Source organism: the organism of the source record quoted next, unplaced genomic scaffold, assembly GCF_019419815.1.
Source record: "Pyrus x bretschneideri cultivar Hongxiangsu unplaced genomic scaffold, Pyrus_bretschneideri_v1 Contig37, whole genome shotgun sequence".
Taxonomy (NCBI): domain Eukaryota; kingdom Viridiplantae; phylum Streptophyta; class Magnoliopsida; order Rosales; family Rosaceae; genus Pyrus; species Pyrus x bretschneideri.
This window is the reverse complement of record NW_025999690.1, coordinates 1,770,405-1,793,223: the sequence shown is the minus strand read 5'-3', so window position 1 is coordinate 1,793,223 and position 22,819 is coordinate 1,770,405. Positions and strand designations below refer to the sequence as shown.

At 37.0% G+C, this 22,819-nt stretch overlaps 2 protein-coding genes across 3 annotated transcripts; one reads left to right on the top strand and one right to left on the bottom strand.

Annotated features, from left to right (window-relative positions):
• Nucleotides 1-733: 733 nt before the first annotated feature.
• On the bottom strand, nucleotides 734-13,662 carry LOC103927767. Its single transcript, XM_048592132.1, has 23 exons — nucleotides 13,422-13,662; nucleotides 12,299-12,683; nucleotides 12,070-12,186; nucleotides 11,884-11,963; nucleotides 11,419-11,565; nucleotides 11,178-11,326; nucleotides 10,957-11,087; nucleotides 10,719-10,841; nucleotides 10,514-10,587; nucleotides 9,530-10,114; nucleotides 9,292-9,403; nucleotides 8,968-9,105; nucleotides 8,192-8,512; nucleotides 7,677-7,920; nucleotides 7,000-7,427; nucleotides 6,278-6,913; nucleotides 5,453-5,855; nucleotides 4,447-5,360; nucleotides 4,294-4,359; nucleotides 4,091-4,216; nucleotides 3,177-3,421; nucleotides 1,798-3,020; nucleotides 734-1,256 (listed from the first exon to the last, which is right to left on the bottom strand). Exons 1-22 carry the CDS (start codon nucleotides 13,550-13,552, stop codon nucleotides 1,823-1,825), a joined length of 6,753 nt encoding a protein of 2,250 aa, XP_048448089.1. The 5' UTR covers nucleotides 13,553-13,662; the 3' UTR covers nucleotides 734-1,256; nucleotides 1,798-1,822.
• A 5,055-nt stretch (nucleotides 13,663-18,717) lies between these two features.
• Nucleotides 18,718-22,479, top strand: LOC103927768 (probable mitochondrial adenine nucleotide transporter BTL1). Of its 2 annotated transcripts, none has more exons than XM_048563933.1 (6): nucleotides 18,718-18,869; nucleotides 19,133-19,288; nucleotides 19,680-19,774; nucleotides 20,414-20,747; nucleotides 21,024-21,261; nucleotides 21,884-22,479. In XM_048563933.1, the coding sequence occupies exons 1-6, from the start codon at nucleotides 18,834-18,836 to the stop codon at nucleotides 22,132-22,134; spliced, it is 1,110 nt and encodes a 369-aa protein (XP_048419890.1). In that variant the 5' UTR covers nucleotides 18,718-18,833; the 3' UTR covers nucleotides 22,135-22,479. The 2 variants fall into 2 exon arrangements, with proteins under 2 accessions (XP_048419890.1, XP_018498209.2); XM_018642693.2 differs by having other exon boundaries at nucleotides 18,756-18,869; nucleotides 19,108-19,288.
• The last annotated feature ends 340 nt before the right edge of the window (nucleotides 22,480-22,819 follow it).

The following is a 22,819-nucleotide window of genomic DNA, read 5'->3' as shown; positions in this document are numbered from 1 at the left end:
ATCCCAAAATACGATAAATCACTAAGTTATTATACCGATCCCCTCCCCCAATAAGTTTGAGCTAGGGATTCTTGGTTCTAATATTTCGAGGGCACGAGTCACGTGCGGGTTGGAACATGTAAGAGGTGAATTCTTATGGTCGTTTGGTATTAAGTATTAGATTGGATTGGAATGAATAAGTAACAAGATTATTTTCTGGCATCAGATATTAAGGATTAATTGAAAAGGATAAGTTACTAGATTATCTTATGGTAGAGATGCATGCATAGTATATGGGTAATGTTAAGAAGATTAAATTTGTAGACAAAATTTTGTAAATTAAATAACATAGAAGTTGATGATTGGATTATTAATGGGTAATGACAGGAACGCTAAATTTTTAAACCAAATGATATCGTTGTTGATTATTAGATTATTATCTAAGTGTTGATTAACTTGTTTATTTCTTATTGATGATACATAAGTTGGTTTGGCCTACCTAGCATTACCCATTATTAATTAAGTGTTAATTAACGTGCCTAATTCTTATTAGTGATACATCATTTAATTTGCAATTAGTCTACAAATTTAATCTACCTAACATTACTCTAATATTAGAGACTATAGAACAAATCATTCCTTCCTTTCTGCAAATCTAGTCTGACACAAGCAAATGTAACTCGTTAAAATGGCAAAAGCAAAGGTTTTAGAGATGTGTCAAACGGTAATTCGTCATCGTAAAACAATGGCACCATACACACAAAAAAACCAAGTATATTCATTTCTTTGCACAACCATGGCAATACAACTGAGACTTTTAATAAACTATAACAATCTACCTTGATGAAATTGCTTTGGTCGATCAGAGGTTTATGTGACGAAAAGTTCTGAATTAAAGAGAGTACAATTACTAGTATTTACACTGACTGATATATACACATGATCTTCCAAAAACCATAGAAAGGATACGAGCTAAACCAATTGTGGCACACCTATCAAAAGACTATTTTACAATGGCGTACCAGAAATTTCAGATGAAACACCTTCAAATCGGACCTCGTCTCCTGCTCGTTGTGACGGTAGAGGGATGCAACCAAATACTGCATATTGTAAGCCAGCAGTCAGCTGTACATTCTCTATAGCAGTCTGCAAAAGCTTACGACGTTCTTCAAATCTCAAATAAATGAATGGAAAACTTAGGCTCGTTGTAAGCAAGCAGTCAGCTGTATATTCTGGGCTGCGCGAGAAAGTTCACAGATTGAGAATTCTGGGCAAAACTGCAAACATATAGAAGAGTTTGATTACAAATACATTCAACAGTCTCGATATCTCACAACACTTAACTTCTAATAATAGATATCTACTGGAACTATAAGGACTAGTACACGAACGTTCAATACAGTGCAAATGCTGATGCTTAGTATGGGGTGAAAGAGAAATGCCGCACCAAATATAACCAACAAGTCATTGCCTAATATGAGTTTCTAAGTCATATTGGTAACTTCAATCACGCAGCTAATGATTATCGAACCCACAACCTATCCATCCTTCCACTCCACAATAACGAGAGAAGATGCCACATGAGCGTGTCATTGAGAAATTTCAGGATGAAATTTCACAACATAATTATTATTCTTGCAGACAATTCAGTTTCAATATAATTGTTATTCCACCAAGAATGCCACCTCAGGCTTACGAAGCTTTCAAATAACAAGGGTCACAACCATGACCAGATTTAAAATGCTACCAATAAAATATATGTATTCATAGAGCAATTTGCTAACCACCAATTTTCTAATGCTATAAGAGAAATCATACCTGACAAAACACCGAAACAGGCCAGTCAATCTTTCCTTGACTTGGGTGGTTTTATGCCACTGCTTGCAGTTGAGGAAAACGATTGAGGTCTTTTAGCAGGCACGGGGTTTATTGATTTTTCAGACTTCTTTGAAGGAATCAGAGATGAGCAAAGTATAGCATCAACAGCTTCTCGCTGTTTTTTCCTTTTTGCAATTAAATCTAAAGAAGTTGCAACTTGATTTGAAGCTCTACCTCCATCACTTGCATCCTTTGTTTGATCTGAGGGAGGTAAAACTTGCTTTTTCTGGCTTCTGTCACCATCAAAAGATCTCTTAGCCCTTTTTGACTCTCGCAATTTCATAGGTCCACCGTCATCTGTTCTTTGTTCAGAGTTATCTGCATCCCTTTTTGAATTTTCAAATCTGTTTTTCCTCTTACCAGTTTGAGTATTGTCCAAATTAATGTTCCTTTTTTTGCTATCTTTATCTCTACTTTCACTATTTGTAACACGTTCCTCTGACTCTGTGGACTTGACATCCTTGGAATTTTTACCGTGGGCATCTGGAGTGACAGTAGAAAAGCCATCCTTCAGTGGTAAATCATATTCATCTCTGGCCTGCACTATTTTAATTCTGGTATCATCTTTAGTTGCTGAAACATCTGGTTCACTAGCACCAAGTCTTCTTTTACTCCAAACATGATCAATGTGTTTTGTTTTTCTTTCATGTGCTTCCTTTGCATATTTCCTTGCATGCAGACTTGCATCTTTAACCTTTTGAACATGTTGTGGCTCCAATGAACGATTACCAGAATTTTGCTCAGAAGCTGTTTTGAACATGTCCTTGTATGGCTTTTTAGCTGTTTTAACCAAATTTCTCTTTTGAGCGTCTTTCACAAGAGCAGCCCAGTTTTGGTTTGTCTGCAAAGTCCTTGCATTACCCAAAATCCAAAGTGAGAACTTGGCTCTGGTCAAGGCAACATTCATCCGTCTTACATCAGCAACAAATCCGATACTGCTAGAATTGCTTCCAGGTGCAGCAGAGCTTGGCTCTGCCGCTCTAACAGTGGAAAGTATCAGTATATCAACCTCCCGACCTTGGAAGCCATCAACGGTATTAAGTTCCATATCATCCATGGTAGAAGATCCAAAGGCACTAGAAAAACGAGAACGCAACAGCGAGAGCTGACTCTTATATGGAGTTATGATGCCAATTCTTCCACCAACAAATTCAGAAGGGTACCTAAGCAACATATCCACTATATGAGCATCAACCAAAAATCAATAACTAATCTTGAAAGAAGACTAGGTACCTAGGCAACATCAAATATAAATTTGAACCACCGGCTTAATTTGAACCACCGATTTTGAGAAAAAAAAAAAAAAAAGAACTTGGTACCTCTTTTTGAAAAACTTGAGTAATTCAACTGCAGCATCAGCTTCATGTTCATTATAAAGGGACAGCCCACTGGCATTCTTACCACGATGCTCCCGGCCATCAATAACATCATAAAATACATAAGGTCCAAGACCTTCAGTCTCGTGAAATAATGCTGATTTGCTGGACATATGATCGCCATTCAGCAACTTCTTCTCATAAAAATGCAAAGAAGGAAACAGACATATTTCTGGGTGCATCCTATACTGCAAACAATAGTAACGTCTAAGAAAATATCTTAGCATTTTAAACAAGAAAGATATTCATACCCCACCTCATCCAGAAATAGCGGCAGCAAGAGTAAAATAACATGTAGCAACAGAAGCAGCAGGCAGTGGTGGTAGTGAGTGAGTATAAAGTTTACAAACAATAATGCGGGATCATGTAAAATGAAAAAGTTTAAATATAAACAAGAGATATTATTATAGTCGGGGATTATGTAACACTGAGAAAATTACTTTGATATAAGGCATGGGTGTCATTCTCTGCAGTAAGACGGATGTCCACTTAATTTTCAATCAAGCAACCAATATTTGCAAAGATGACACAAGTAAATAAAATTGGAAATTACAAAAAATTCCAATAATATGAACGTTCAAGAAAGACTAGGATCAGTTGTCAAAGACCACACACATCACAACCGACTAGAAGTGTACAGGCAAATTACAAATATTAATGTTCATGCTTTTTGATGCACAGCCAGTGTCCAGAAGTATAACAATAAACCAATGATGGAAACATAAAGATCTATCATGTTCATTTGAAAGGAAATGGTTCCCCATTCCTCAAACACAATCAATGCCAACAAAAGTGAGAGAAATTACAAATAGATGCACAAAGTCCATCAGATTTATACTATAATCTGTATAATCTACCTGTTTGGTCAGCATGATAACACGGTGTCCAGCCCTTTGTAAACGTTCAAACATGCTACACTCATAAAGAAATTTACTGGCAACATTTGAAAGAACAGTTGCAGGAAGCTGCTTTGGATCGCCAACCTTTAACATTAATTTCAAATGTCAGCACTTCCAAACAACACAAAACAATATTGACACGTGATCAAGTTAAGCATTACCATGATACATTGGGTACCCCTAGACTTTAAAAGCTGAAGAGGAATCAGAGTAGCAGGTTCCAGAGCCTGTTGTAACAAAGACCAATGTTAGAAGGCAGGAAAGAAACAATACACAACCACTGATAAAATTCTTAAGAACTTGACAAACTTTACTTGAGCAGCTTCATCAATAACAACAGCATCAAAAAGAGTATGTTCAGGTGGACTGCCAAACTTATGACTTGACATAGATTCAGAGCACACTCCATAAAGATCTCCCCCGCAGCCACTTAATGTAGTTACCACTATTGCAGCTTCTCTTAGTATAGACTTCCGCAGTTTATATTTAAGTCCTCTGATTTCTTCATTAGTTTTCTTCTCCTGCTGCTGAACAATACTAAGATCCTTATAAATTTGCTTCTTTTGCTCATAAAGTTTTCTTAACTTGAAAGATATTTCTGCATCAGACATGTCCTTCCCATCATCCCCCTTATAATTATCATCTACAGAAGACTTTTTAAGGTCAGGATCCCGATCATTTAAGTTAGCACGTTTGGCCTCATAGAATCTAATTCGATCGACTAACTTTTCAAGATTAGAGCGCAGTGTAGTTGAAGAATCGACACTCGAATCATTCTTTGTGTCTGTCAATTTCATCTTCTCATCCACCAACCGTTGATCAACAAGTGTATCAATGAAGAATGGTAGCGAATTTGGATGAACTGTTTTCGCATTCCCAACCCGCACAAGATATGGCTTATACATCTTTCCATCACTTCCATACAGCCCTTGGCTAGAAATCCTTGACACTAATTCATCAACAGCAGCATTAGACTGGGCACAGATGAGGACCCTTCCTCTCAAGCAACTTTCTACAGCGTTCATATTCCTTTGGGCATCCTCGTTTATTTGTCTGGCCAAGGCTGCATCCTGCCACGCCCTTGCAACAGCAGCAGCCTGGTTAATCTTGGGAACTGAAATTTGCTTCAAACTGAGATCATGAATTTTTTCGTCAGGATCTGTCCTATGGGTAAGGGAAGCAAGCAAAGCGCTGACAATGGCCACAATTGTTCTTGTCTTACCAGTACCTACATATATGATATATGGAATTAAACCCAATTAGTAAATGATAACTCAAGCAATATTTCAGATCTGAAAGTTAACCAGGTAAACCACAAACCTGGAGGACCCTGAATAAGGGATAATTCAAAATCTTTCTTCCGCCTAGGTGTTCCAGTGGCAACACTAATAGCTTGAAGTTGACTGTCATTAAAGGATGACTTCAGTATACGCTGCAAGGGTTGGGACAGTTTGCTCAGATCTACTTCCTTGCTTTCACTAGAATCATAAGAATCATTCGCAGGCTTCAAAATAACTGGAAGTAAAGGGATATCCTTTAGTGATGATAATGCCTGAAATTCACGAAGTTGAGGTGTAATGTTCATAATACGACTTGCATGCCATTTACTGCGTTCAAGGAGGTTCCTTCTGGCTTGATGTAAACGTGACGTACCATTCAACAGATAAAACCTGATGAGTAGTATACTTAACCTTCTTTTATTGTCCCACTCACGCCTCTCCACCTGAGAAGCACACATTATTTTAGCATAAAAGAACTTAAAAGAAACCTGGTCTCGTGAATGATATAATAAAGTGCATATACATGCAGCCTAAACTTGCTTACACAGTTCATATTCTACAATAGAAATATAAACAAAAAATTCAATGTATGGACATGAATCTAGCCTAATAGCACCCTTATAAGAATGTGCAGAATAAAAGTTTAATAATACTTCTGTGCAACCATAAGTGATTAAAATTTAGAAGTCAGGTTTCACTAATCTTTTTCGTTCTTACTATTTTTAGCAAGATGTCAATTTTCATCAACAAACTACACAACATCCTGATCATCACTTATCAAAGTTCTGAGTCAACTGGAGACAAAGACAGGTAAATCACAACAAATAAAATACTAACTAGCTGCATGATTAATATGAAAGAGTACCTTCCCAAGCACATGAACATCATGAGAAGATTTTTGGGGGGGCTCTTTTGTTAGTAATACTAGGTCATTTTCTGAAAAGTTGCTTGACATTGTAGAATCATTGTCATCGTGAGCAAAGCGAACGTGATGAAAATCATCAATTCTTTCAACTGAAAGCACTGATAAAGTTCCAAAATATATCTCTTCCCATGAAGACATTTCTATAAAAGAACTATGTAACTGTGCTTTAAACTCCTCCAAAACCAATGGACAAAAAATTTCAACATACTGTTCAGGTGATTGGAACTGCACAGGAACCTCCTTTAATTTTGCACGTTTTTGGTTATCATTTTCACTTCCAGATGCTACCCCCACCAGTGAAAAGTAATCTAATTCTAAGATAGGTCTATACCAGTCATCAAGCTTTGGCGGCTTGAACCTTTTCACTCGAGCTTCCAGCCTTTGTAAATGGCTAGGCCTGTTCAGCAAAGGTGATTTAAGCTGAATGAGTTGTCGTTTAGGAGCAGCAATGCTAATTTTTTCCAAAGGTGACTGCTGATGCTTGGCCGAATTGAGAGAAGACTCCAAGGAATTGTCTTTGGCATCACTTACTATCTCTTTCAATGAAGCGTTGGAGCTTGATTCAACTTTTTGGAACTAACCGTACTATCATATGAGTTACTAGTACTAGTTCTATTCTGGAATTTTTCAGAATCAGCTATATTGCTATCAGATGTTAATGCTTTCCTGTTATTATCTTCATCTTTTGATTTCAGGGAGAAAACAGGTGGCAGTTTTCCTATAGATCTATCAATCTCCCGTTTCTGAACAGCCAAGTGAGCACTATCTGTAGCATCTCTTTTCTCAAAGGCCTTCAAATAAAACTTGGATGTATAAACACCAGAAACCTTCTTCACAGATTCGGTATATGAAGTGCTTTTGTCATCATTAGGAGCAATTGTCTTGTCATCCGCCATACACCGACTCACCTTAGTATCAGACAAAATTACTTCATCTGGTGAAACAGCTGTAGTTTCCTCATCAGAAAGGACAATCATGTCATCTCTATGCTTTCTATTATCCACCGATGGTGAGTGCAAGATTTGGACATCTGGATCCTTGATGGACAAGGGTTGCACATAAGGAGCTGAATACTTCTCAAAAGATAAGCCTTCAGGAAACAAGGACATTTGAACAGAGGTCGGTCTTTCCAATACTAGAAGAGGCTGCCTTAGATAGAGAAACAGAAAGGCGTGACACTTGTTCCATCAATTCATCCATGGAAACACAATCTAGTAGAAGGCAAAAAAACATAAAGAAAATGTTACTTTCAGTACTGAAAAATGGTCACTGCTTCAACAGAAGAAATGGAGTATTGCAAGATGGTTTGCATCAATCTATTTCAGTATGGAAAGCTCACCACATGAAATGAGATTTTCAATGGTGCTGATTGTCAATGCAATAGCACTGTTATATGACCCTTTCAGCAGCTTCAACAAGGATGTGATTGTTCGTTGCCAGTATACAACCACAGTTTTAAGTGATGACTTTCCCCAATCCATAAAATCATGTAGCCATGAGAAGTCACATGTGTTTTCCCGTACGCCAGAGTATATTCTTTCAAATACACATGGGAGGATCTCAAGTATGCGTACACAAGTCATCTGAAAAAATAAAATAAAATAAAAAATTTAATAAAAATATAAGAAGATTCCAGCTTAATCGAACCAAGCCAAAGAAACTGATGTTCAATTTTCCTTCTTTTCTTTAGTATCAGACAAACACAAATATACATACTTTACTTCATTTGATAAGTTACCCCACCACCTACCCAAAGGGAAACAAATGCTACTACTACCCATAAGTAAATACAAATAAGTTGTCTTCAAAATGAGATTACCAAAGTACATTATTATTTACAATTAGAAACACTACCTGATTAATACTGTTATCAATAAATGCTTTTCCTTCCAATAAGCACCTGCAGATGGAAGGCCATGCAGTTTCCGATATCAAGTTATAAAATCTTTTCAGTAAATTTAGGTCAACATTTGGTGAATGCCCATTGTTGGGAGGGGATGAATCAAAGACTGGCTGCCTGAGAAATCCACCTTGGGAAGAGAATTTTGCCATATTTAAGTGGTCAGATTCTGGAATATCCGCAGCACGTGAATCCCCATCAATAAGTAGTCTCCGCAGAACAAAGAAAAAATGATGCAGAGTCTGAAACTTTAATAAAACAATATCCAGTTGGACCTGAAAATTGAAATGAACTGTAGTTCAAAAAGAGTATTACAGTAAGGAAAATAGGAAAATCTATCACCGTAAGACGACATCATAACCAGAGTTTCAGAACTTATGTTCTACCCATTAAACATAGGGTCTATCTGTGACTGGTTTCCTGACGTAAGTAAAAGGAACCATATGCCTTCACATTCCAATTTGAGGAAACATGAATGTTTATCCCGACATAGGTCACAACATTTAGACTCATTTACCCACTAAAAAGGTGTCCATTTAATACACTACGGCTCACAGAGAGAGAGAGAGAGAGAGAGAGACTTGAACAAACTTTTAGAGCTCAAATAAATTGAGCATGCACAGATGTACTTAGTTATATACTACATGAAACACAGATAGGTAAACTACATGCTGGTACTATACATCAGTAGTTTCAACTTTCAAGAAATTCAACGAAACAAAAGTATTACCAGTTTCACAGCATGTCTCAAGCCCAAAAAGACAGCAGACAATGAAGACCTATAAGAACATAGGAATGTCAAACTACAAGCAAGACCCTGTGTATTGGAAACCTGTTCCAGGATTGACTTGCCAAATTTCCTTGCATCCTGCATCACATATAAATTTGTGTCATACAAAATGAATAAAGATACCATACAAGATGTAAACATTTTTGTAAGTATGATTGAATGATAACATTACGAGATAAAATGAAGTGGCATCTGAGTTACAAACTTTTTTTTTTTTTTCTTTTGTCCTAAAGGTTCAAATAATTGTTCAAATCAAGTATTTACATCATTGGGATCTATAAGTGAGAGGAACAAGCTTTCACCCATCCTTGGCTCCCACGTCCACTGCTTACGAAGTTCCCCCTGCCCCACATGAACCAGAAAATGTGTTGTTAACCTGTAACACGGTTACACACCACCATGTTATTATTAGGACCAAATCAACCAGGAACAAAGTACGCACAACATCAAAGCTACAGCACAGAAACCAACAAAAATATAACAGCATTTAATGAAAAAAAACCTGTTGAATGTTCGTATTAGAGGAAGAGGCATTGTCGAGGCTTTTATTGCATTCTTTGACACTACATCTCCACCATCGTCAGAACCAGTAGGAACCTTCCACCCAAAGGTTGAAGATATTTCTGCAGAAGATGATGAAAGCCAGGTTCTGACTGGAAGGGCCGTTTCTGCACCAGTCACTGGTTCTACCATAGGAAAACGAGATCGTGCCCACAAAACAGCCTTGGAAAATGATATAGGAAGAACTGATGGATTGATGTCAGCAAGGACATCAATCCATAACATTGGAATGCACATCCACTCTCTAAATTCCCGGGATGCAATTTTACTTTGTATGCTAAATTCACTCCATGAGCTATTATCCTGCTCTTTTGTATTCTCAGCAAATGGAAGCCCCTCATCATCTTCATCATTCAACTCATAGGACATGCTTCTTTCAGAACAAAGGTTTAGGTGGGTATTTAGCACTGTGCTTACTAACACAGCAGCATCAGACACCATGATAGTTTGTATCAGATCAAAGGCAGGTTGCCTTAGAGAATTGTGAAGTGAAGAATCCTTTAACGATGACACAAGAGAAGGGCCCCTGACAAATACAAACAGATTAATGAGGCAACAGCAATATTGTGCAGAACCATTGACCAACACAAACAAAAACAAATACGTGATTTACCACCCATATGCAGAAATCACTAACCATTCTTTTACATTCGCTTTATAAGCCATTAGGAAGGGAATATGATGATGAAACTATAATTCCTTGCAACACTCAACCCAGGAGAAACATAGATTCATTTTAAAGTCTCCTCCTTTCCCTCCAATAATTTTGAATAATATGTTGGCAAAAACAAAAGACAGAAAATACACATTTGAAACTGAAAAGTGAAAGCATAAATGGTTTTGTCATTTGTTTTGTCTATTAATTTATTCATAGTCAAGAAAGGCCTCCACAGAATGTCAAATCCATGACGGATAAATTGCATACCACATATGTGCGCATTCAGAAGGAGGACAAGGCGGGTTCATCGTGTAGCCTCGATGTATAATAAGGAGTGCTATCTGAAATACAATTTTGCAATAAATAAAGTAAGCACAATCCAGAAAAAATAGAAGTGTCTTATTGTAGCAATGACAGGATACACTAGAGAAAGCCTGTAAAAGAGAAACAATCTCCAGAAAGAAATAAGAACCTGACAAGCCTTTTGCCTCGTTAAGCCACTGAAGTTACTGCTCGCAGGCACCTGAATGAGGAGAAAATAGAGAAAATGCCTGCGCTGTTTTTCATGTTCCCCATCTTGCAAAGCTTCAAGAGACTGCATAAATTGGACTTGCACTTATCAAATGAGTAAAGTCAGAATCATTCCTACTAGCATGTAAAAAATAGACTACATAACTGTCACTAAAAGTTGTGGAATATCTTGGACATGCCTGCAGAAAAGGCTGAAGAAGATCAAAAATATCCTTATGGCTTTTCTCGCTTCGAGTATGAAAACACTGCCCTATCAGAGTATTCCGCATCACACTTGGAGACAGTGTTGATCTCAACCAAAGCTTACAACCTTAAGCCAAGCCACAATGATAAAGAAAAAACTCTGAGCGTTGTAAACAGAATCCCAACATTTAATTGAAAATATAAAATAGGTATGTACCAAGCATTTCAAAGAGTATTCTCAAGCAAGAAACTGCATGAGAGAATTCCGATGAATCGCCACTAATATGGTTGAGTACAATATCAAGAAAAATAGGATAGCGCTCTAATATCCCTTCTTCAAAAGCTGGAGGTTCCAAAAACCCAAGCCTTAATAAAACACACAAAAGAATCATTAGCAAGAAAAATGGAAAAAGAAAAATAATGGTCAGTAATAAACAGGTTTATCCAGATGTTCCTACAGAGATTTTATTCCAACCCATATGGATGTACGCTCCAACTGCACTCTGGGCCTTGAAGTTTTCAAAGTTGACGGTAACACTTCAGTCTCCAAGAAGCCGATGAATTTCTTAAGTATAGGCTGCAAGGGTTCCAAATCTGTTGCTCTCCTATGCATGAAGAGAATAAAAAATGAAAACAAAATGCAAAAGAAAGAATTACAATTAAAGTTGAAACATAAAGCATTTCCAAAATGTACATAGTCTAGTACTGCATACCAATGACAGTGCCAACCAAAAGTGTGATTTGGGGGTGGGTTGGGAACTTGGGAGGCAGCAACCACTTACACATTCAAACATTACAATGTAGAATGTTTAAACACCTGCCACCTCCTCCTTTATCCACCATAGTGCAAAGAACCCAAAAACAAAACTGACTGGTTGATATAATCATCTGAATGATGAATATTGAAACTCAAGAAACAGTACCTCAGTTTTCCCATAGAACCAGCTAGACGATGACCAATAGAGCGCACTCTTCTCTTGAAGAAAAATAATGCATAAACACCCTAACAGAAAACAGATTCACTCTATAAGGAAAGAAGAATTACGCTTATTTAAGTAAAATGAAAGCTAATTAACGAACATCTAGAAATAAATCTATCAACAAAATACCGGAAACTGTTGCTGTCCAGCCAGAGCCAGTTCATGCATGCTGTCAACTGCTTCAATGAATCTTTCAAACTCAGTGAATAAGGACTCATCATCCAATAATACAGGGAACATTAGAACCTGTGAACCAATTAACAACAAACAATCAAATCAATGTCAATTCCATTCTGATTAAGTTATACTATGCTAACCGTATCATATAAAATAAGTCCATAAGAGAACACTGACATACCTCATACATGACACTAATGACTTCTGCATTATCACGGGCAGCATCATATTCTTTTCGGGCTAATTTAGTATTTATCTCTATCAAGTGCTGTGTCACTCTTTCCTCATCGAGACTTCGCAAAACATCCAAGAGGGGACCAATAGAACTTGTCTCATACTCCATGATATACATCTCTTGGGCTTGATAGTGCTGGGAAATGCACTGGATGCACTGCCGCATTTCCTCAGAGATTCTCCTCCATAGTTGTCTAAGAGGAGAATCAGCATTGTCATCTTTGAAGTAGTTATAAAATGTCTCCAGAAGAGGCCCCATTAAGTCCCACGACCCACACCAAATATGATTTTCTTTTGGCAAACAGATCAAGAAACTAAATGCATCTGCAAACCTGAAACAATGCCAAATAAATCCTAAATGTTAAAAATAAACAAATACATATAGAGCCTGTCAACTCATTACGAATAGCAAACCATCAAATAAACTTGAAGCATGCATGCTCGCATTCTCAGGTTCACATGGTTCTTGAATTCAATCTTGCGCAGCAAAGAGAAAGAAAGTGAGAGATGAATTGGTAGCTCAAAATATCTCGTAAATAAGTATATGTTTAAAATTTATTTACTTTAAAGGGGTAACAGTTAAGAAAGAAGGCTGAACTGAAAAACAGCTTCTCCACGTAAGAGTTCCTCGATCAGACAAATCCATGAAGAAGTTAATGTGAACCATAGACAGAAACAAACACCCTAATAATGTAGTTTGTTTATTACAACTCCGCTAAGGATCACAATCGGTTAAACAACAATGTCGATGCTTGTAGTCTTAGTGTAATAGTAATAAACTAAAGTTCTCTATTTCTTCCATTTCTTACCTCCACTCACTAAAAATCACACTTTCCATCTCCCACATGCTTCCATTTCCTACGCTGCTAATCGAATTCAACATTTCCACTCCTAACTCAACTTCTTCAATTTACTTATACCACCAAACCCAAACAAGATTACTACCAAAAACCAGCTAGAATGTAAATAAAATCAATAATGATAACTGTTCCCCATTTCAAAAGATTACGCTTTTTGAAAACAATGATAAACGGAACTAAACTAAAATCTAAGTGAGAGAGGGGGGGCACCATTGTTCTTTGTTGTGGTGGAGACGGTGCCGTTTGGAGGGGTCAATGCGATCGTCGTCTTCGTCCGCTTCCTCCTCAATGACTCTCCAGCGGTCCAACAGCTCTCTTCTCGAGGATAGTTTCTTCTCCATTGATCCTGTTCGAATTTCTTGAATTACAATTAACTAGGGTTTTCTGTAGAGAGAGAGACCATGGAGGGAGAGCACGAGTCTGAGAAACTCAGATGGTAGAGAGAGAGAGAGGGAGAGAGAGGGAAAAAGGAGAATAAATAGGGATTGGAATTTGGACGCCGGGGAGGGGTATACGGGTCATTTCAATAAAGTGCAAGTTCGATGTCCGGACTCATTTTACCGCCATCTCCCCTTTGGGGTAATTGGGCTTCGTGGGCTGATCAACTACTGGACTTTAGGGGGTACGTCCAAGAATGCTTTGATTCAAGAGAACTTTAACGAAAAACTCCGGTACTGTTTATTTTAACAAAAAATCATATTTTAATACTAAAAATTCAATCTTGTTACTATTTATTTTACTCTTTATTTTGTCTTTATCGTTAAAACTCAAAGTTTTCAAACCATTTTCATTAATTTTCCCTTGATTTTCAAATCACTTTTGTTTATGAATTTTTTTTTTTTTTTTTGTTGAAAGTGCTTTGGTTAAAAGCACAACAAAAGAATTAGGGAGGATTAAAGCATAGGGAACTGTTGAAGAATAAAAGAATTTTACGCCTAAAAATAACTAAAACTATGTATGACTTGTATTCGGTGGTTTCATTTAGATTAAGCCCTTTTATGACAATTATTGTATTCTGCAAGTTCTTAGATACAAGTTAGGCAACACATTTTTTTATAAAAACTCTTACACATGTGTGTCGTGTAAGCAGTAAGATATACATTGGGTGACAATATCCATTAATAGTAGTGAACCGTTGACTTGTTAGCTCATCTTTCTGAATCTACGTGAGACAAGCCCTTGAACATCAACGTCCTTCTACTCATTGGAAATGTGTATCACTAATCCAATGAAATTGGAATTTTACTTGAAAAACATGGCCAAACAAGAAATTGGCATGCTTGTGTACAATTGTGGGAAAAATCGACTCGTTAAGAGCACACTTGTTGATACATAAAATTGACTTAAATTGGACTAGTTGTGGAAATTAGCTTTGGTTACGTTAGATCTAACTAGGCCTCTTATATTTAATGACCTAAAATAAGCCCATATAAGAGCTTGTTTAATTGTTAATTAACCTTTCAGATCAAGCTAAGTTTAAGCCTCGTTTGATAGTTTGTCTAAGAGACCAGATAAAACTAATAATACTAACCCGATCGTTTAATTTCTTTCCGTATTAAATAAGCACTGAATTAATTTAATCAGCCAACTTATTTTATATTGTATAGACATGCTTAGTAAAACCGTCCTATTTTATTTTGTATAGACATGCTTAGTAAAACCGTAAAACACATGTATTATTGGTCGGATTCTCTTTCCTCTGTCCTGCGCAAACTCAGCTCTCTCTCTCTTGCCCTCGCCGTTCTCCATGTCTCCTTCTCTCGCCGTGTCTATTCTCTCCGCCACCTTTGCTCTCCGTCTGACAATTGGAGACGCCCATAAAGAGAGAAAAGACCAATTGCACCAACCTTCTCGCTGTCTCGCACCGACCACAGCACAAAGAGAGCTTCTCTCTTGTCTCAAAACATTTGAATTCAATTTGGGTGTTTCAGTATTGTATGGGGTTTCAGTTTTTAATCATGAGTTGGTGATATTTGAGAAATTTAGTCATTTCGGTGTTTGAAATTAAGTGGAATTTGGGTTATCTTTTTGCTGCTGTTTTTTGTGATCTGGGTCTGGGTTTCTTTCAACTGGGTTTTAGAACCTTGGCTGGAAATCGATGATGGAATTTGAAAATTAGGAAAGATATTATCTGGGCAATTTTTTTTTTTTATTAAATTAGGTTTTGTTCTGATTTTGAGGCTTTTTTATTTGCTTTTTATTTTGAAGATGGGATTCGAAAAGTGTGTGGGTTTCTAGACAAGGACAATAGTAAAAACGTAAGTAATTCAGTCCTTAGTCTGATATTACATCAAATATCCGATTAATTTAGTAAATGTTATTCGATGATTATTTATTATATTCGATTGAAATAATCAATACAATTTAAATTACAAAATCAAGGATAGCGTACAAATAATCAATTTTAGTCCTAAACCAATGAAATGTAGAAGATTAGAAGTTGCACCACCGTCTTTTGACAAGCTCGTTTTTAAAGCCAAACGAAGGAATGGTAGTCGTAGAACGAGGTCACATTGTCACGTAAATAAGTGGGAATTAAACTTCTGGATGATAGCATTACGTTCGTAGCTTTGAAAACTCCATTGGCTTTCAACTCTCATACTTTGTCCACTTGTGTCGTTTTAGACGGTCCCAAATCATCCATGCAAGTATCTCGTAACGTGGGTGATGGATTTGGACATCGGAATCTCACCCAGAAAGTCTGGATTTATGTTGTCTTTTGGTTTTCGTAGGAGTCCTCTTTTTAATCGCAAATCACATTAGTTAAAATTACAAAACGAATAATTTTTTACATCTGTAATATGATCTAGGTGCCAAAGGCAATAACTCTTTACACGAGAGAGTAACATTATGTTTGAATGCGAAAAATAAACTTGAAATTTAGATAAAAGTCAGAATTATAAATTGACACGCATCAATTCTCTTGTTTGGTTTCATAAACATAGGAATTTCAATTTTCCGCGTGGAAAAAAAAAAACTTTGAATTTGAAACCTCCAATGCCCAAGTTTAAATTCTATGTAAATTTATGTCATTTCCTAATTTCTATAGTTGAGAGCTCGTTTTCAATTTCATTATTTTTTTAGGTTAACCAAACAAGAAAATTCATAAATTCTAAAAAATAAAATCCCATCATTTAAAATTCCTTAGTAATTTTAAATTTTTTATCTAAACATAGTGTAATTTTTAAATATTTTCCCTATAAAAGGTGTGGTCATCTCCCGTATGGAAGGGCTAAAGTGTATTTTCCTTAACGTACGGTCTTGTCTATATTTGTCCCATATCTAGCAATACGTAGTTATATACTAATAATTTATATTTTTATAAACAAAAGTACTTTCCAGAAGGCTAAATGTAACTCGATGGGCTAGAAGTACTCAAGTAGTCACCCTTTCAATGCCAACTAAGATATAGCCTCTTGCTGGTTACGAAATAGCCCTCTTGCTCGATAACGACTTTGCACACTTTGAAATGGATTATGTTAAATTTGTGGACATGGCCTAATAAACCAAGGGTTATTTGTCCAATATGTTTTCATCCAGCTAATCTCGAGGAGTATATTTTCATCAAGGCTAATTTCGAGGCAGAAGTTTTGGCCGGTTCGAGGCATTCCTATTTAGATTTTGATCTCTTGACATGCTATGTTGATGTTTCGTCTCGTACGTTAGTTGTGTTTTGGTCGTTTTATACCTTTGTCGGCGGTTGCCCTCCAAGTTTTCTTTGTAGTTTTGTTATCGTATTGAAAGAAACCCAATGTTTATGGACGGGATTTAGAAAGTTTTATTTATACTTTGCTTTAGTAGCAAAAGAGATCTCAAAATAAAGAGGTAGCCGCATCATGTATGTAACGAAAATGAACAAGATACATCAAGTTGGTAGTATAATAATAGGTAGTTTACGCTAGTAGTGTAATAATAGGTAATTCACATAAATAAGTCGGATTGTTACCAAGATCACAAGTCTAGACATGCGGCTTCAAATTCAAATTGTAGACATCTTATACTTGATCACTTGAACTCCTTAAGGCCTCGTTTGGCAGCTCAGATTGTACTGATTATTTCAGTCAAATAAGATAAATAATTATGAATTGTACTGATTATTTCAGTCCGCGCTTGATGCAATATCAGATTAATGATCGTATTTATACTGCATTTGATACTATACGGGATAAGAGAAAATCAAAATAATAAGGGAAAAAAATGATGATTAATGAAAAAGAACCAAAACCAACAAAACAAATACTTCCAGCTTCAATTTGCTACCCAATGCCAACCATAATCGCCACAACAAAAATTTGTTCAATCCAAAATACCCATCATTCAAGCACGAACTGACTTCGCCTCCAGTCCCCGCATAGACCTTGGATCTTGGAAGGATTGTAGAGAGAGGCGCTGATCTTGGACGGGTTGCAGAATTGGAAAGATTCCAAAATTGGGTATTGGAAAGGATTGCAGAATTATTATCGCATCCCTTTCACTCATTCTAAAGCAAACACTTAATCTATTTTCTGGTTTTACAACACATCCTTGCGAAGCAGTGGATGCCGGTCGTGGCCGGGTTCTGGGTTTTCATGGCCAGAACCGACGCGGTGGTTAGAATCGAATGTGGGTTCCATGAGGGAAGCTTGTCGAGCTGGCTATGCGGCCTTGGCCTTCTTGATTACCCAATTATGGCCTTGCTGGTCGGTCTGGAGTAAGAAGAACGAGGATAGAGACGAAGCCTCTTCTGATCCCTTTCTTCTAATTCACTCATTTAGAGAATTCGTACGTTAAAAATTGATTCAACAACTGAAGTTATTATAACTTTTAAAGTGGGCCCATATTTGTAGTCATTGAATCAAATTTTAACAACACAGATTCTTTATTTGGTATATTAGAAAGAAGGGATCGGAAATGATCAATTTCCCAATCCCTTTAAAGGTTTATTAGTTAGCAGGTAGACTGCACAAAATAAGCGAATCCAGATTATTAGTCAGCTGGTAATTTAGTACAAAAATGCACCAACAAGTAGACTTTTATTATTAATCCTATCGAGTATGTTATACGAGCTACCAAACAAAACCTAAATGAAGAAAGAGATACTAATATGAACACGACCCCCTAAGCCCTCCGAGTTCTCATTCCAAACTTGAACCGTGGGTTTTGAAACCTGAACCTAAACATCCCAACCAATTCCAAATTTGAGTTCAGGTTTTAACGTTGAGGCCCATGTCCCAAGTACTAGGTTTAAATGATTAGGAGAGTAATAATTTAATAGAGCTAATGACGTGTCAATATAAATCCTAACCAAATTATGTCATGCATCAAACAAAAGGTGATTTATTAAAATTTTTCAAAATCCGAATTGAAAACAATCGTAAGCCAAAACATATCATAGAACAACAATTCAATTGAATGTTGGGCACTAAATCATGGTTTCCCTCCTTATCTTTCTACCGTCTAAATTGTTGGGCGCGTAGGGTTGCAGTGCGCAAATGGGAGAGTGGCCAAGTGTTCTCCCTTGTGTGTCGCCATAAATACCCAAGAATCTTTAAACAACCACAGCATAAACGTTTGAGAAACTTGACGAGAGACTCGGCGGGTCACAAAAGGCAGCAAAAAACCGAACCCCCCAAAGAAAAATCAATGTCCCCAAAACCCCACTCCCTCTCCCTCTCTCAGGCATGTCAATTCCAAACCCACGTCCCTCTCTCTCTCTCTCTCTCTCCGTTTCATCAAATATATATATATATATATATACATGTGTGTGTGTGTGCTGGCTTTATGCAATAAGAATTTAAGAAAAACAGACTCTGCATATTCTTTTGGAATTTATTTCATTTTTTGATACAGATATCTGCATTTGATTGAATAGTTTTTTATTTTGGGGGATTTTGCGTTGCTTTTTGATACTGATAAGGAAAAGCATGGCATTTGAATCACAGTCTCTGAAGAAGGAGAAGAAGTACAGTGGTGGTGGGGTTTTTGGGGATGTGTACAGTATGGCCATACTTCCCAAAAAGCTTGAGCTTGAGAAGGAGGCTGCCCACCCGAAATTCAAGCTCCGATTTCAGCTCCCTGACCTCTCCCAGCCCCTCAGAGTAAGTCCCCCAACTTCTTTTTTGCGCCTCTTGATTATAATCTGAAGGGAAATTTCTTATTTTTTTTCTTATTGGTCTGTTTGGTTGCTGAGAAAATGGCATAAAAGTTAGGGAAGTGGAGTTATATGGATAATTTTTGTTCAGGAACAAAAACCCAGTGTGGGAATTTGCCATCTAATTTGTTTCTTTTGTTTAATTACTGTGTCCCTGAACTCTGAGAATGAGATGCCTCTTTTTTGGAAAAGTTCAAATATTGAAAAAGATGGGACTTTTGGTATCATTCTTCAATAGAATTTCATATCGATTTATTGGGCATAATTTAAGGGCCAAAAATAAAATAACATGCTATTTGTCATTGGTATCACAAAAAGTGTGCCTTGATGTGCTTCAGGATTTCTCGAAGACGAGAGAAGTTAGAGAGTTCTTAAGCGGCGCTTTAGCAGGGGCAATGACCAAAGCTGTTCTTGCTCCTCTTGAGACCATCAGGTTAGTGGTTGCTGTTTCACCCTCTTTAAAATGTTGTCAGTAGTCATTGCATTTGATGCTTTGTGTTTATATAAGCATATATAAGCGAAGAAGTGTTATCCTACCCGAAATTAGCTCATTTAACAACGAAAGTCCTGAAGACAACAATGTTGGGTTTATATTTGATGTCTGTAGACTCTGTATATAAGGTACTGAGATGTAATGGGGACGGATGGAAATAGTCTTGTTTTAATTAAAAAAAAATGGAATAGATTTTGTTATGAATTGATCCTAATGTGGTATGTTTAATAACACTCCCCTATATGAATTTCAATGTTGTAGTGTTCGATCGAGTTTATGTGAGGGTGGCCGAGCTATGGGACAAATTTATTTAATTTCTTCCACCAAGATGTTACAGTTTTGGAAAAAGTCTAGGGAAGTTAGAGGATTTTCCAAGGGTTTCTTATAAGTGGTTTTTTTAACGATTTGAATTCAAATAGCTTACATTCAGACCATTTTGAAAAATATGTAATGACATGTAACTCATGAAGATTATTTTCATTCAGACCATTTTGAAAATATGTAATGACATGTAATTCATGAAGATTATTTTGTAAGTGTTGATACATGATCATAATTTGTTGGATTTGATATGTGCAGAACCAGAATGGTAGTTGGTGTCGGATCTAGACACATTTGTGGCAGTTTCTTAGAGGTCATTGAGAAGCAAGGGTGGCAAGGACTGTGGGCTGGAAATGCAGTCAACATGCTTCGCATAATCCCCACACAAGCTGTTGAGTTTGGAACATTTGAGTGCATTAAACGAGCAATGACATCGACACAAGAAAAGTGGAAGCAGGGTGAATCCCCAAAGGTGCAGATTGGTCCTGTAACCTTGAACTTCTCTATCTCCTGGATTTCCCCTGTCGCTGTGGCTGGTGCTGCTGCCGGAGTTGTGAGCACACTTGTGTGTCATCCCCTTGAAGTTCTAAAGGTACGGGTACACTTTATGAGGATAGAAATTTAGTCTAGCCTGCTCTACATTATATCATTTCTGATGACTATGATATCTATCTCATCTTCCGTGTTTCATTTATATGTGTGGTTTTCGTGTGTTCATGTGGAAATATATTCTGTGTTTTATATCCTCTTGGATTACATCTCCTTATGATTTCACTGTGCGATGTTTTAATTAGGAACTGCTAATGTTTGACACTTTTTCTTGGTATTTAACTATTTATTGTGCCTTGCTTCTAATTTCTTGCAACAGGATCGGCTGACTGTGTCTCCTGAGGCGTATCCCAGTTTAAGCATTGCAGTCAGCAAGATTTATAAGGAGGGTGGGATTGCTGCATGCTATTCTGGTCTTTCACCTACACTTATTGGGATGCTTCCTTACAGTACATGTTACTATTTCATGTATGAGAAATTGAAGAAATCCTACTGTCAAGCAAAGAATAAAGAGTCTCTTAACCGTCCTGAGATGCTACTGGTTGGAGCTCTTGCAGGTCAGAAACTTGGCCTTGGTTATGTAAATCAAATTGAAAAGATAGTGCAAACCATTTACCTCTCTTTTTCTTTTCCCTTTCAAATCTTGTTTCGGGTTTAATTAGTTTTTGGACATTGTGGATCCTAATTCTTATGTCATGGTCCATTTTTTAAAGAATAATATGTCTCAAGTCGTGAAGATTATTGAAGCATTTTCTTTTTGCTTTCTATTTTTAGTATTTTGCCTATTGACGGCATATAACCTTTTGTTCATCAGTTTAGTAAAACATGCATCCTGTGGAAAAAGCTTTTGTTAATGTCAGTGTGATGCAACAATTTATGTAATTTTTGTGTAAATTACTAATTAGAAGTATGGAAGAGTTATGTTGATTTGTTTGGGCTACTTATCGATTATTCTGATAGTCTCAGGTCTTCCACCTCTTGGACACAAGAAATATGAATGAACTGCATAATTAGGGAAGTAGACAGAGTAAAATTACTTGTCAATTTTGCAACTTGTATGCAGAACTTTGAAACATCGGGGCTCTTTTGCTGAATGATTGGATGAATAATTTTCTTCGCAGAGTATAGTATCGTATCCTGACCACTTGATTATCTAATAGCTTACTTGAACATGTCTAGGTTTTACGGCTAGCACAATCAGCTTTCCATTGGAGGTGGCCAGGAAACGGCTGATGGTTGGAGCTTTGAAAGGCAAGTGCCCACCGCACATGTTAGCAGCACTTTCAGAAGTCACCCAGGAAGAAGGTTTGCGGGGACTTTACAGAGGGTGGGGTGCAAGCTGCTTGAAGGTCATGCCATCCTCCGGCATCACCTGGATGTTTTATGAAGCTTGGAAGGACATACTGCTTGTTCAGAGACATACCTTATAAGCTGTAACAAGCTCAAGCAAGGTGTCACATAGGATCACAGTTTAAACTCACATTGGGATCTCAACTGGTGTAAATTACCAGGCGGGAGGTGTCAACTAATTCGTTGAAGTTACGTCTAGGTTGTTTTACGCAGGCCTAGGCTAGTTTGGTTGATCTTGCATCCGTTGAGAGTTTTACTTTCTTCTTCTTTTTTCGGTTTTCGGTTGGGGCTGGTTTCCGGTTGTTTTTTTAACCAAACGGTCAGTTGAGCTTCAGTTATGTGCCTTACAAGGAATATGAAGTACCGATGAATGTGTTGTACCGTTACAACATAGTGCCTTTTTATCAATATACTTTTTTTGCCATGTAAGTTCAAATTTCGCCCAATTCAGCAATGATTTTGTACCTGGAAAGTGTAGCAATAATCTTTCAATTAAAAATTTATGAACATTGGTCTCTTAACTCATCAAAATGTGTAGCTATGATCGTTTTCGTCAACTCCGTTAGAACTTTTGTCAAATAAGTCACATGCTATGCATGTGAAGCTAATGGGCAAATATGGAAAACCAAATGAGAACAATTGCAGCAATGATCCCTCAACTTTAACCTAATTGAAGAAATGATCTCTTAACTTTAACTCAATTGGAGTAATGATCCCTCAACTTTAACCTAATTGGAAAAATGATCTCTCTTAACTTTAACTCAA